This window comes from Bidens hawaiensis, unplaced genomic scaffold (genome assembly GCF_021521415.1).
Source record: "Bidens hawaiensis isolate Kalapana, Puna unplaced genomic scaffold, B.hawaiensis_p1.1 tig00030545_1, whole genome shotgun sequence".
Lineage (NCBI taxonomy): Eukaryota > Viridiplantae > Streptophyta > Magnoliopsida > Asterales > Asteraceae > Bidens > Bidens hawaiensis.
Genome location: NW_027495102.1, coordinates 166,067 through 182,120, shown reverse-complemented (window position 1 = coordinate 182,120; position 16,054 = coordinate 166,067). Strand labels below are relative to the sequence as shown.

Genomic DNA, 16,054 nt, shown 5'->3' with positions numbered 1-16,054 from the left:
GAAGCGGCGAGTGTGTAATTACGTCTGACAAGTGAAGCTGACTGATTTGTAAGCTTCAAGTTGAAAGATTTATTTTTGGATTTTGAAATAGACTCCATACTACGACAAGAGGATGATAATATAACTGGAACTTAAGTGTAGCGGAATAAAAGATAGATGTTGCATTGACGTTGATGATCATCTTTAAATTGATGCTTTATCTAATTGTACGCATCTTTTTGTCTTCACTCTATTAGCCCTGAACTTACTATGTATCTTTTTTGTTTTCTTTTCTTTTCTTTTCTTTTCTGATTTTTTTTAGCAAAGATTGTAGCCACCCTCTATTAATCTATTGTGTGTTTTCATGCTTCCATTGTTAAATGAAACCATTTTTCTCACTAGAATAGATAGCTAGAGTTATTTTTTTAAAAAAGATGATCGCTACTCTTCAAAATGAAAAATAAACATATATAATCCTGGCAAAATTGTTTAGCTTAAGTAAAAGGTGGCTGAAGTCCAGGAATGTCAAACATAACCCTCAAGTGGAGGATCCAGGAATATTTTTCCAGTGAATTCACTGTTCAGGTCGGTTTAACTGTTCGGATCAGTTCAACAGTTTGGGTTGGTTAAGGGGTTATTACATAATAAAAATATCATACAATAATAAAAAAACAAAGATGGCTATTAGAAATTAAAAATCATATAATATCTCCTATAGTATAATTAAGAAGTTTGGTGTCACAAAAGATTTTTTTAATATTTTATTAAATTTGTTTTGTTATTATGTAAATTATTTTGATATATAAGCAACTGTGATGTGTTGGTTGGTTAGTTGTTTCTATGTTTGTGATTTCTTTGAAAGGAGTTGGAAGGAAGAATGCATGCATGTTCGAACTCACTTGCTGCATAAAGTATATTTTTTCTTGATATTTGTTTTTTACGTGAGGACCTTCTTTTTTTTAATGGAGTTGTTTTTGTTTTTTATTTATTTATTAATTTATTTGTATATTTTGTTTAAATATGTTAATCTAAATGAGAGTTTTGGTGCCGCAAGTATCCCGTCGGCCACTTGGCGGCATCTTATTGGCGTAAGACATTTTTTTAGTTCCTGTAGAGTAACGAACGTGATGGAATTCGACTGAATTCTCGTAGACTCATTTTGTTTTGTTTTAGTATCGTAACAGACGTAAAGAAAACCGAACGAATGCCTATTTGTTTTTTTTTTTAATTTTCGGAATTGTAATGAGCGTGAAAAAACCGGCAGAATTTGCGTAGATTCTCCGCCTCAACGCTCGAGATCGATAACGTTCGAGTTTTTATAAGTTTTACCGATCAATGTCATCTCATTGGTCCACCTCAGTTTTTATAATTTATTTTATTTTATTTTTGGTTTTAGTGTCGATACATTAAAGCATGTAACCGAAATCGATTGAAGTCGCGTCAACTTAGCACTTCAACGTTTGGGTTTTACCACCGCCCGAGTTTTACCAACATGCCCGGTGCAACACGCCGGGTAAAACACTAGTTCATAATAAATGTGAACATTATTAATTGTCTAATTAACTTAACTAGTTAAAAGTTTTTTTTTATTATTTTAAACATAACTAAAAAGATGCACTAAGAGTGAGAATCGAGCCCGGGTTATCAATTTAAGAAGGAAAAACATTTACCAAACAACTGTTTCCTTTTGTCCATGAATATAGGCACAAAATATATTTAGGTTTATTCTCATATTTAATATAGAGTTCAATATAAAATATGAAATTTAGTAGGTTCCACCCACTTCCCGAAAGAAAATGATTAATATAAGATCAAAGAAACAAATTATGTATATTAATTTTTTAAAATAATAATGTTAACTCGAGACGTCAATAAACAATGCTACAAGTCAAAAGTTAAATGCACACATCAAATGGGTTGGCTACTTTTACAAGCCCGCCACATGTACACTTTCTTTCTTTCTTTTTGCTTTTTCGTTTTTCTTTTTTTTCTTTTTTTTTGTTTGTTACGAGATTTCAACCATCCTTGGTTATTTGACGCTTAATGCCTGACTCAAAAAACTTTTCACGGTATACAAAAACATCAATCTTTCAATACAATACATTTAAATTTTGTCTTTAAACATAACATAAAACATCATAATACTTCTTCTTCAGATGCCAGGCTCTTCAGATCATGTCATGTATCATTTTAAGCCAACTACTTTAACCTATTTGTTTACATGCATACTTAAAGTCAGCTATGCTGAATGAATTCTAGTTAATCAGAAAACATACATTACATTCACATACTTACATATACGTATCCGGAGATACACTTTACATATTTAACATGTTTACTTTATTTTAATACATACATGCATACATACCTTCTTACTTTCATAGATTCATTCTTTCATACTTTCTTGTTTTAGCTTACTTAATACATACATAATTATATCTACATTTAAAAGAGTCTTTCGTCACATAACCTTACAGATATTATTAGGGCCTGCCACCCTCCTTACACATATATTATCAGGGTCTGTCACCCACTTAACCATACAACCATGCAACAATACGTACATTTTTTTATATATAATCATGCATATGTATGTACATACATACTTCTAACATTTTCTACGTTTGTACATCATTTATATATCAATCATAAGTCATTCATATAGCATACACTTGTCACCTAAGGTAAGTGTATTAACTAAGCACATAGGAGTATGCACACAGCCCCAAAAAAACATACCAGATAAAAGGGCTAGAAACTCACCCGATCATGTTTCTCTCGGAGTTAACGATCACACCTCTTTTTAGCCGGGCACTGCTAACTTTTTTTGGTTTGGTTCTTGCTTCAGATTTGATTCAACACGTGAATCTGGATGCGTTTCTTGTTTTTTATTTGTTTAGGCGAAAATCTAACACAAACCCACCTTGGTTCGGATTGGATATGGATCCGGATGGAGAGTGTTTGTGTGTGTTTTTGAGTGTGTATGGAGGCAAGAATGATGCAAATGAGGGTTTTAGGGAGGTTTAAGGATGTTTATATACCCCTAAGCCCATGGACCTTAAAACCTATCACCATCCCTTAATTCATCTTTTATTTTCCAAGCACACACTCCACGTATTATTATTTTAACCTAATTAAATAATAGCAAAACATTTAATAAGCAAAATTCTTTTATTTATTATTATCAAAAGTAAGATGTTACAACCCGTTCCCAACGCAAGCACCGAGGCTTGAACCGACGACATCTCTTAAAAGAAGCAATCGGGCTATCACTAAGCCAGAAGGCCCGCGATACATCACTTTTACACACACTATTAACAATAAAAAACATTGCAAGATATTATTGGTCGATAGTTTTTTTCAACTGGAAACTCCGTTGCGAAAATGAAGCTCATGCGAATGTGTGATTAGCCACCCCACATAACATAGTGGAAGAGAATTTGAACCACTAGATTCTAAAAAACCTTTTTTGCCATCTAAGTAGAATTAATTCCTGGATAAGCGTTACCGTCTTCCTGTAATTTGACTTCACATCGTCATGAACAGTAAAAAAGTTTCGATTATGTGGTTTGGATACGTGAAACTTGTTTCAGATGCTTTATATCCAAAACACTAGAGACTGATATGAATAGACCAGTTTAGAACGGCTAAGAAAGTTGCCTTCACACCTTCGTCATATGCAGTTGATAGTCTATCAAATGAAATCCATGATTTATCGATGCCCATTTGTTTCTACTTAACACCATGACAAAATACAAAAACAAACTTTTACCCCAAATGTAAATTGCATACACAATAAAACACCATGTAGCAAATCAAAAACAAATAATATGTTTCTACCAGCTAGCATAAACACCCAACAGTACAACACTAATTAGCAACATTAAACCCTAACAGAGATCAGTACAACACTAATTGGCAACATTAAACCCTAACGGAGATCAACAATTAACAGTAGACCAAAGTAATTAACAATATTAAACCCTAATCAGATTTCAAACAATAAAGAAGTAAATTCCATATAACAACAAAGCAATTAACAATAGACCAAAGCAATTAACAGTAGACAAAGCAAACCCTAACCGGACAGATGAGAGGGAAAAAGAAACTAACCAGACTAGCGGCGGTGGTTGACGGCGGCAGTGGTACCGTGGTGATTGACGGCGGTTGTGGTACCGCGGTGGCAGTTGGTTGGCGGCGTTGTAGCGGTGGTGGTGGTGGCGTGGTTTTAATGGTACTGATGGAGAAATAAATCGGCGGTTGTACCGATAGTGGTAGCGTGGTTTTGGCAGTAGGTTTTTTAGAGAGATGTCTGATAGTACGAGTCTGATGAGGGAATGAATTTTAGGCGGGGTGGGTTTTTTTCATTTGGGATTGTAGGATGAAAAATAAATATGACACGTATCGGTTATATTTTAAAATTATGACACTGATCTAATGACATGCAAAAAATAAATGTCATAAATTCTTTATTTTAAAAAATTATGACATTATTTTAACGACTTGCACAATTGCGCGTCACAAATCTACGCGTGTCATTGTCCGCATGTCAAAAAAGGCTTTTTTTTTCTGGTAGCTATTTATCTTTTATGCATGTTTATCTCTTATTTCTTTCACAACTTCATTCTTTCGTGTTTTTCTTAAATTTAACATGTTACATAATAACTAATTACATCAAAAAATAAGGCAAGCGGGTAACAAGCTGCGTCGCTATCCCCTTTTGAATTGCAAAACCCAATCTTTTAAAAACTACGGATCTTTGAGTCGTAACATTATTATGCATAATCTATTGAACACGGGTAAGTAACTCCACAGCTTCAGGCGCGAGGAAACCAAAAGTGTCAAAAGCAAAAGGAATAAACACATGCTGGTTGTCAAGACATGCCTTCTCATGTTTGGTCATCTTGCCTAAAGCAACTTTCAAAGCAGGTTGACCGGCTGTGAAACACTACTCCCTAAGCCCACTAGAGGGTAAACCCCTGTTAAATCCACACAAGCATGTTTCCCTCCTATCCATCCAAACACCAAAATGTCAGCCGGTCGAAGAGATGATCTTCCCTCCGACGGGTCAGTCAGGAAATTCACAGGTGCTTCTTTCTTAACAGAAATTCCGGCCAACCTGAATATGTCAAAGAGCACATCCCTAACCAGATCGTGTCGGTACTTGAACCCGGGAGCTTTTTACAATGCACTGCGTGCTCCCTGTATAAGTCTAAACACGCCTTACGACAAACAGGACATATCTCGTCAACCGAGAATAGAGGAATCATGAGGCGATACTTAAGGATAGTACGATACTCCACTGGAGCCATATGCTGACCTAACCCATCTATAGGGATGGCAAGAAGAAAATCTTGAGCATGTGGTGTTTGTAAACACTCAAAAATGGCTTTTTATCTACTTATCATGTCAAAGTGTGACTCCATGTCTTATTTTATGTTTATCCTTTTACTTGATCGATAGAGTATAGGAGATCCTCAATATGTATAATTGTATATAACATTCTGATTATCAATGAAAACATTAAGCGCTTTTGATATCGTATTTTTCAGCTACAAATTTGATCACTAGTTTTAATGAGTGAAGAACAAGGATAAAGCGATATTGGGAGTTAGTGAAGTGTGTATGGTTAATGATGCATATGGGAATTGGTTGTATCTGTTCGAGTTCCAACTGAGGCAAGTGTTCCAATGAATAATCTCTTGTCGGTTGGGAGGTCTTGATATCTTGTCTAAGGCACGATCTTGAGGATCACACGTGGATAACAGATTCTTGGCAGGTAAACCATTTATTTAAAATTGGTTCTGTATAGAATGCGCCCGTGAATATATAATGTATGCATATATTGTCTATATCATATCATATATGCCCTAGCTTTTAATTCATTTATATTTGAGTAACCTGACCAGAATGTTACAACTTACAAGACGGGTTGTATTTACTATTAATGTGTTAGCTAGATGATAAAAACATTATCATCACAACAATAAATCTAAATCTTGTGATTCAAAAGATTGCATATGTTAAATGTAAACTCTGGATAACTTTCAACTTGTCTGGCTCTTTTTGAATTTTCTTCTTTTCATTTTGGTTTTTTAGCTAATTATTTTTTTTTGGTGTTTGACATGAAACACGACTCAAATCGACCTGTTTGCGAATCAAATAATGAAGAAAGTAGAAATACAATAATATTGAAAGGGAAGTGATTTACCTCATTCTTGGGCTAGCCCAAACACCAGATAGTATTTAAAAATATCTGTACCCAAAAGAGTGATAATAATAATAATTATCATAATAATAAATAAATAAATAATAAAAATTAAAAGAGCATTAATCTCTAGTATAAACACATGAAATACAAACAACTTTAACAGAAAGGACATTAGATATTTGTAACACATGTAAATTAGTTAAGAGTTCATGAGTTCTTGCTGCTATCTTTGGCCCCTAACAACTATGAACAGCATAGAACTTGGTCACAACCTTTCTCACCTCTCTTTACCAATGGGCGAACCGTGGACCCAAAAGATTTAAACCTTATACCCTTTCTTTAACTTAAGATTGATCATAGACGTTTAATTTAGAATAAGAAACCGCACGCGTGCACATTCACATGGAGTTGGTTCTTCGAAGAAGTCTTGGTGGTCTTCTCTTCTCCACAACTGGCATAAGGTTCTCCATTAACTGAATTTCACAATAAATCAAAGCAAATGTTAAAATTTGGCAATAGATAATTGAAATGTATGTGATCAGACCGTTCGCCCGGTAACCATCTACATAGCTGCCACAGTTGAGTACTTTTAAACCGCCTTTCATTTGAACCGGCCGGCTATGAGTTGGACCCGATTTTACATATTTAAATAGAAAATTATCCTTACAAAATCTCATTTATAGTCTCCATATTGTGATAAAATTGCACATCTACATCAAAATAGTTCCATATTTTCTTAAAAATTATATGTGCATAAATTTAGTACTTGTTAAACCAGCCATTGTAATCACTTATTTTATATATTTAATACTATTTAAGGGTAGTTTTGTCATTTATTAAATGCAATTTTGTGATTACATATATGTAATCGTAAAGTTACATATGTATAATAACCAATTTATATACATGTAATCATAAATAAACAAATAAAATGATTGGTTGTTAAGAGTTTTGTTACTTGGAAGTTTCGAAATGATCCTGATCCCATGTGTGTGCGGTTTGTGGGTGTGTGTGTGTTAAAATTTTAATCAACTATGACGTCAACCAGTTTTAAAACCAGTCTAACGAGTGGACTGGCAAGGTCAAATCGTCTCAAATCTGGATGTTTTCATAACCAGATCGACCATCTCAGGCAGCCTTACCAGTCCACTGGTAGACTGGTTTTAAAATCGGTTGGACGTCGAAGTTAATTTTAATTTAAAGTTATATATTATGTTAAAATTTTGAATAAACTAAGTCGTCAACCGGTTTTAAAACCAGTGGACTGGTAAGGCTGCCAGAGATGGCCGATCTGGTTATGAAGACGCTGATATTTTGGACAATTCGGTTACCAACAAGATAGGGTAGGCCACAGGAGGTTGTGCAGATATCATGCATTAACATGAAAGCACCTACCCGCCCACCCAACAAACACCATCCAACACACACCCTTGCCTGTTAATGCCAAATATGTTTGGAACTTTCCCTAATCTATCAACCTACATATATCTAAATACATAATCTTGGTTGATTGCGTATATGTGCAATAACCAATTTACAAATATTTCTTTTGCATATCAACATTTTTCATCAAGAAACCATTTATGATATTTTCATTTTGTCCCACAAGGAAGCGTTTTTCAAATCATGTCATGTCACAGACACCCTTTATAAACCCAAGATTAAAAACCCCGTAACCATTTAATCGCTTAGGATGGATTATGTCAATTCCTGGTAAGTGATCATCCTCCCTCCTAATAATCAGAGATTGTTGCTGGGTAAAAATAGTAGTATTTTTTTAAATAACTGTTTGAAAATAAGACCACCACCAAAATCATCATTGCTTTTAAAAAAAAGGAGAATCTTGAATGAACTTACAGATAAGTTTAACGTGTTTCTTTACAGAATGCAAAAGGTTCTGATTAAGTTTAATATACATCTATTGGATTTCAAGATCAAAACTGTTTAATATGTTTCTCTATGACTCTCTACCTAATATAAAAAAATTTACTGATAAGTTTAAGTATAAATCTACTGCAAAAACACCTCCTTCTAAGTTAAATTTTAACATTTCTAAACATAAAATTAAATAAAGGAGTCAAAAACTCTTTTAGATTCCTCAACTACCATTAACTGGTCCTGATCATTAACTGGTCCTATATGTGGGTTTGTGGATACCTAGTATCCATTAAATCTTAGCAAAAAGTAGACATGTAAATCTCGAAAAAGCACGAAAACATGAAATGAACCTAATATGATATTCGTGGATTTGGATTTAGTCTAAACAGGTTTGGATCAGTTTCAGGTCCACAAACATGTTTAGCAATCCCGCCATGCTAATGTCAACCCGGCAGGTTCGTGGGTTGGCCCCTTTAGCCCATGTATTTATTTATTTATTTTTTCTAAATTACGTTTGTGTATAATTAACTTAAACTATATGGGTATATTATGTCAAATTTTAAATGTTTAAAAATAAATTAGCCTAGTTTAAACATAATTGCTTCAAAAAATATCATGTAAAATTAGATATTTGAAAGCATTAATATGCAAATAAAAAATTAAACATATATATTTTTTCAGTTCAACCAGTAAACTTGACCAATTTAGCAGCACTAGGTAAAGTACTAAGAGCACAACTACTTAAAAAAAACAGAATCATTAATGGAGGAATCCAAGAGAACAAGAACCAATAGAAAATGATGAGGGATGACTAACCTGCTTTAGCCTCTCTTTGTTCAGATCATCCTACAAACAGATTTACCATCCACAAACTATAAGAACAATGCTTAACAGATATATCAACCAAATCATTCAACAAAATTACACAGAAAAAAAAGACCATACCACTTCCTTCACCAATCTTGCATGCACTTCTTCCAATTGAGTCACCAGTGACTCCAGTTCCACAGTATAAGCCTGATAATAATAATAATCAGAATCAGAATCATTTTTTTTTTAATTAACGAAACATTTTTTTTTTATTTTTTAATCCACTCGGTCCAACTAACGCCAGTTTTAATGTAATGGAACCTGCTTTCGCTCCCTGGACCTTGCAGCGGACTCTCTGTTCTTAATCATCCTCCTCTGTTTCTGCTGCGTCGCCTTATCCACCGGCGGATCTTCCACCACCACCTTCCGCTTACCCCTCCCAAACTGCATGTGCGCCTGCGGCAGACCTTGAAACGGACCGATAACTCCGGTATACTCCGGCACCGACACCGGCGGCAATTTCGAAACATCCTCTTCTCTGACAGCTCCGGCTTTGGTGAGGAAATCCTCCAGCGTCATCTCCGGATCACCGGAGATCTCCTTCCAGCCGTCGTCCGGCGGCACCGGACGCGTGTCATCGTAAATGTTCTTCAGCAGATCGTCCATGTTCATCGATATCAAATTGCCGTTGTGATCGGAAGCATGATGACGTTGCAGATCCTGATTCGCAGGCGATGATGACGCCATCACCTTCGACGACGCCATAATTCTAATTAAACGGATGGATTTTACAGTCGGAATTAAATTCAGTTGAGAGAGAAGTTTAAGTCCGAACGAACGAGACTATCGCCGGCAGTTCGGAAATTGTACTAATAAATAATAATATTGTAGGGAGAGAGAGAAAGACAGAGGCGTTGTGGACGGTTATGCCCTCGTTTGTCGTATTTGAAAATTCAATTTGGTGGGGGCAATTTTGTCATTTTGCATGGTTTATGCCTGTCTAAGAAAGCCGGCAGGTATTTGTCACGGGCAGATGCGTGTTTAAGTTCTCTTCTTAACTTTCTATTAAAAGAACGATTAAAATAGCTTTTGGTTGTTTTGGTATTGGACGTATTCTAGCGTAATTAAAGTTTATCATTTCTTTTGAGCTGCCAACAAACATACAATGTCTCGTTATTTTGTATGGGGTGACTTCATGACAAAATTCCACCGCTAGGTAGCCCAACCCAAGTTATCTCTAGTTTCAGGGAAACCCACTCGTCCAAAGGCCTACGGATGGTAAAACCCGAACGCTCTCATGATCGAACTGAAGAACAAATATCCTAGTCTTCCTTCATTGAGCCACTCATATCCCCCAAAGTGCTGTAAGTAGGGATTAAACTTAGGTCTCTATTAAGAAACTCAAGTTTCCTACCACTACACCATATTAACATAGATAATCTTTTGATTTTGTTGATTGAAATATAGATTTTTTATGTGTATTTTTCTTGTAATTTGGCTTTATAATATTTCTATTAAAAGTTTGGTGTTTAAAGGTGTGATTAGGAACGGGGTAAGTTTTACATTTCTATCCCACGAAGAAAAAGTAAAAGATTGTTAAAGGATCCTACTAGGGACACCCAAGTGAAATTGGAAACACCCACCTTATTCGCCACAGATTGGGGGGGGGGGGGGTTGTCGTATATTGTTCCCTTTATAATGTGCGTTATCCGTCACGGATAGGTCTATACGCGACGGATAAGGTACAGGTAACTTGCGACAATTAAATCAGTCAAAACCTCGTACTCTATACGCTGCGAGTAGGGCTATCGAAACGGATTGTGTCAAAACTAAATTTTTAAGCCTTCCGGCTCCCTTCCTTTCTCTATATATATTTCAATTAACAAACACAACAGCACACATTACCCACAACACAAAAACATAGTTATACCCGAGTAGAATAAATTATTTTTGCATGGCATTTTCAATGTAGTAAGAAATAAATGTCGTGGTATGATCATTTGTTTTCAGGCTCGATCTACGAGCAGTCGGGTTATGCATATAACGATCAGTCGAAGCAGTCGGGCTTACCAAATTTGAATGTACTTCCAGACCTGAACCAAGAGCCGGGCTATGCATATATCTAGCAGTCTGACATGCCAAATCCAGACGAGGTTATGTTGTATATTTATATAATATAATAGTAGTCGCAAGTTATTTTTTAAATAAGATATGTTGCCATTATATTTTGTCATGGGTATATCATATACGGTGGTAGTCAACTTTCATGGCCGGAGGATAATAGCACGTCGAATACATACGAAGTCCCACCAGAAGAATAGCCTTATAGTCAGTCGTCATACCAGTTATCTGTAGAAGTGTCGTCTTACGGAACCCAGTCTTCGTATCAGTTACATTCAGATAGCCCATATTACGGAACCCAAAATTCGTACTAGTTACCGTTAGAAGAGTCACCGTACCGGTCACGGCTAGTATCAAATTACGTCAAGGATGCCATTCAAGAGGCAAACGGCGAAAGAGGTGATGATGGTGGTGGTGGTGGCCATTACATATGCGAGACGACAGTTTCGTATGTAACGAATAATGTATGACCCAATATGTTTTGTTTAAATTATTATTATTCTTTTTCAACACGCTTTAAATATGATTTTACGTTACTTGATTTCTATATTTTAATTCTCGTGTTGAGTTAGTTGATTGGGCTAAGAAGAAAGGATAGAAGCATGGTTGCATTATCGTGGTCCAGCAGTCAAGGAACAAAAGTGTGGGCCTTATACGCAATCGTGGATGGGACCCCAAACTCAAGGCCACGGTGAGGCATACCGGGAGTATTAAAAGGGGTTGCCCATTTAAACTCATCGAAAGGCACAACGCGGGAGGTGATTTTATGGAAGCTGGAGGTAATCAACAAGATACACAACCATGCTCCCGTTGTCTTTGAGGAAGGGCACGCGCCTCTAAGGAAAATGACCGACGAGGAACTTAATATGGTTGTGACGTTACACCGATAGAGGGTGAGGGCTAGTCAAATTAAGTCAGCCTTAAAGGATTGGTTTCCCGGTAGCAAATGTATTATTAAGGACGTATACAACGCCGTGAGGATCGTTAAAGAGCAAGATAAAATTGGTGACACCCTCATGAAGGTAGTTGAAAACCTTCTGAATTTGACTATTCAATATGAATATTTATAATATTTATTAACTTTTTTGTTAAACCTAATACAGGTACTTAAAAACTTTCTTCAAACCCATGAATTCGTCTTTCACACCTAGGAGAATCCTTCCACCAACAGATGGAGAATGTTTTCTTCTGTCATCAGACGTCATATACGATGTGGCATGCATTCCCAAACATGTTATTGATTGACATGACGCACAACACCAACATGTGTAAGTGGCCGTTTGTTCAGTTTGTTAGTGTGACCTCAACATCGAAGTCGTTATGTATTGCGCACACGATTATAATTAGGGGACGAGATGGTAACTTTACGTGGGCCCTCAAGTGAATTAAAGGGATGCTCTATGATTGTAAGGAGCCGTGTGTGATCATGACTAACGGGGACCAAGCCCTGATGAAGTAGTGTGACATAGTCTTCCCTAATGCTACCAAAAACCTATGTAGGTGGCACATCACAGAGAAAATAAAGAAAAATCATAAGAGTCTTTATCAAACAGATGTTAATGATGATTATGATGATAATGATGATTTTGATTATGATGTTAATGATGTTGATGATGATGATGATGTTAATGATGTTGTTAATGATGATGGTGTTAATGATATTGTTCATGATGATGATGATGTTAATGATTCTGTTGTTCATGATGATGATGATGTTCATCATGATGATGATGATGATGATAATGTTAATGATGATGATGATGATGATGATGATGATGTTCATGATGATGATGCTGCTAATAATGATGATGATGATGATGATGATGATGATGATGATGATAATGATGATGACGACGATGATGATGATGATGTTGTTGTTGTTCATGATGATGATGCTGAAGATGATGATGAAATCTTCTCAACCTCTCCAGAATATGCTAAGTATGGAATCCAAGCAAGCTTAGGCACTCCGAGTAAGGAAAATGCTTCTTCTAGCAAGATATCCTATCTGAGCAAGATATTCTTCATTAAATCTTCCAAATGTTGAGTTTGAGCAAACTTCACTTCATCGAGCAATGTCAGTCCTTTCACCAAGCATGGTTTAAACTGAGTTCACGAGTAAACTTGGTGGTCGAGCAAGGTATATAATAAAGAACCTTGCTCGAAGAGTCTATCCGCGACGGATAGACCCACGGTATTATTAATATTATTATATAGTTATAATAGTAATATTAATATTAATAAGGGTTATCCGCGGTCTATCCGCCGCGGAGAGACTTCTCCGTGGCGGATATGATCTAAAAAAATATCGTGATCCGCCACAGAGAGGTCTTTCTACGACGGATCAAGCCACAGATAACCCCTCCGTCACGGATCAATTACACAATAAACAACAACAACAACACAGACACCCTATCATATATTCAAGATCCGAATCCGACCTGTTTCAACCCGCCCGAATCATCTATTCGAGATCCGACCTGGCCACATCATATATTCTCGTATTCACACATCGAGGTACGTTCAATTCTTGTAACATTTCAGATCTTTTGTAATCGTATTCATATTTGTTTTATCGACTTGCGAACGTAATTCGGATCTTTATCATTAGTAAAATCAAGCATTTATAAGTATTCATGAATGTATTTTCATTTCATACCCTTTATGTTATTCAAACTAGACTTTTAATGCTTAAAAACTCCTAAAATGTCAAAAAAATTAGCATCTTATGAAACACAGGACTAAAAGTTCTAAAAAGCAAAACATCCGTAGGACGGTCGCGTGCCTCGGCCTAGTGCCTGCATCAGCTTCCTGTGTTATTTTAGCTCCTAGTTCGTAAAATCATTTTTTTACCGAATCGCGTGGGTTAAGCCCCAAGAAAACCCTCCTAGACTTGGTACATGTCCATATTCGTTAACCCCTTCCTCATAAATGAATTTTGATTAGTTTTCAATTGATTTAGTCATTAAACGAGATTTGGTTGCTTAAACGAACTTTTTAACTAGAATTAACTTGTGTCTACTAATCCTATATAAACAAGACATTTATCATCTGCAAATCCCTTCCCTAAACCCTAATAATATCAGTAGCATCCAGCATTCTCCATAAACCCATGATTTCTCCTTTGTTCATGCTATTCTACTCAAGGCTATTAGTGTTTGTGTTGACTTTGCTATCTTACCGGCTTTTGACTCCGCTATCTCACCGATTCAAGTATTTTCCGGGTAAGTTGTTTACTATAAAGTCGTTCCTTATTGTTAAATAGTCAATAACCCTCAATCAATTTCTAAGATTGAGGGGAATTGACAGATCAATTTGACTCCGACCCGTTTAAGGGCATATTAGTCAACAATATCGATCAATCCTTTTCTATAACTTCTGGTTGAAACCGAATTTTAGTCCGGAAGACTTTTATTTTTTATTCGAGATTTTAAGGCTACTGACCAAAACCCAACTTCCGACATGCTGCTCAGATTCTGGTCAGTACTAGCTCACTTAATTGTTATATATCTCATAACCGGAGTTTTAAACATCCGTTTGGATCGATTCTAGCGGATATGTTCTCGGTTTTAATTGTAGTTATTTGTATCAAAGTTTAAGGACTATTCGGTTTATCTCATATGACGCATTAAAGGACGATTTAGTTGTTTTAATATCTTTTTATTCTTATTTCTTGCAAACTCGCCCAAGCAATAAGGTGAAAGATCATTCCCCTCTTATTTTACTGATTTTTAATAACTTTTGGAGACATATGCGTATTAGTTTATATTTTTATATTGCATATATTTACACAAACTAGCAAACGTAAATATTGTTTGTATTCAATTAAATGCTAATTGCTATTTGTTTAACTGATTACTTTATCGTATTCGAAGATGTCCATTATAATCACATTATAGTATGATCATACGACTGACATAGTAGCCAACGCCCGATTCGTGTGGGAATGGTCAGCTGTCACCACCATTTGATCATGGTTTGATTGATTATTACTCGCGTTATTTTGTTTGCTTTTTCTTATATATATTATTACATCAAGATAAACCGGTGATTATCTCAGTCAACCTCATGTTGACAAACCTATGTTTATTTGTACGCATTTGCAGGTTATCAGTTGATGTGAAGCTAAGTTGAAGAACACATAGAGAGATCTTAGACATTAAAAATAAAGAATATTTGCACAATTATTCTGGTTTGGATTATTTGTTTATTTTGGATCATTATTGTCATGGTTGGAAACTTGTGCACTTAAATTGAAAGTTTAAAATAAATGAATTAATAGATATTGTCATATTTTATATTGTATAATAGTACCTTGTGAGCTGTGAACCAACCGTTCGCACCTAGGCATTTCCGCCTGTAAGTTGGGGTGTGACAATTCTCATATGTCACCCATTTATAATCGGGTTTTATTTAGGGTATGATTTAGGGATAGATTTATAGGTTGAAAAGGCTTTGATTTAGGGTTTGAAACGGGTTTGATACGGGTCTGTTAACAGACACGTTTTGATGAAGAAGAAGGCTATCCGTCGCGGTGGATAGATAGATCTTTATTATTATTCTTTTAACCTTAAATAACATATATTATAATAATATAATTATAATAATATTATAATATATAATAATATTAACATTTTATAATTATAAGTTAAATATAGATGGCGAACAAATATATTGACGGGGATGAGTTTCTAGATAACTATGCGCCTTTTTAGTTTGAGGAGCAGAGCACACACCATATCCGGTTTCAGCAGCTCAGGCGTATGACACTGCAGGCTGTCTCGACCTTGTCTATGACCTTAATAGAGGGTTGCGGCGCGGAAGACAGGTTGACGGAGATTATTGGGGAGGATTCACCGTGGCGCAGATTGTTTATCGATGCCAAGCCCGCGTACCGGGCGCTCATGCTAGAGTTTTACTCTACGTTCACTTTCAGGTATTTTTTGCTTTTCAAATAACTTAAAAACTTGATTTACCTAACATGTTACTATTGTTCCAGGCCACGCCCGGCTGGAGACCCACAGATTTCGATCTTGACTCCTGGTGTGGATCATG

General features: G+C 35.8%; 1 protein-coding gene across 1 annotated transcript; it reads right to left on the bottom strand.

The window, feature by feature from the left end:
- Nucleotides 1-6,317: 6,317 nt before the first annotated feature.
- Nucleotides 6,318-9,827, bottom strand: LOC143580662 (bZIP transcription factor 12-like). The gene is made up of 4 exons (XM_077063628.1): nucleotides 9,200-9,827; nucleotides 9,014-9,085; nucleotides 8,885-8,914; nucleotides 6,318-6,663 (listed from the first exon to the last, which is right to left on the bottom strand). Exons 1-4 carry the CDS (start codon nucleotides 9,641-9,643, stop codon nucleotides 6,589-6,591), a joined length of 621 nt encoding a protein of 206 aa, XP_076919743.1. The 5' UTR covers nucleotides 9,644-9,827; the 3' UTR covers nucleotides 6,318-6,588.
- Between the last annotated feature and the right edge of the window lie 6,227 nt (nucleotides 9,828-16,054).

Bases quoted from the DNA above. Each gene is read 5' to 3' on its own strand.
- LOC143580662 (XM_077063628.1), bottom strand. From the start codon at position 9,643: ATGGCGTCGTCGAAGGTGATGGCGTCATCATCGCCTGCGAATCAGGAT. The intron at 8,915-9,013 runs GTATGGTCTTTT...ATCTGTTTGTAG, and splicing joins CAAGATTGGTGAAGGAAGTG to GATGATCTGAACAAAGAGAG. The intron at 6,664-8,884 runs GTTAGTCATCCC...TGTGAAATTCAG, and splicing joins ACAAAGAGAGGCTAAAGCAG to TTAATGGAGAACCTTATGCC.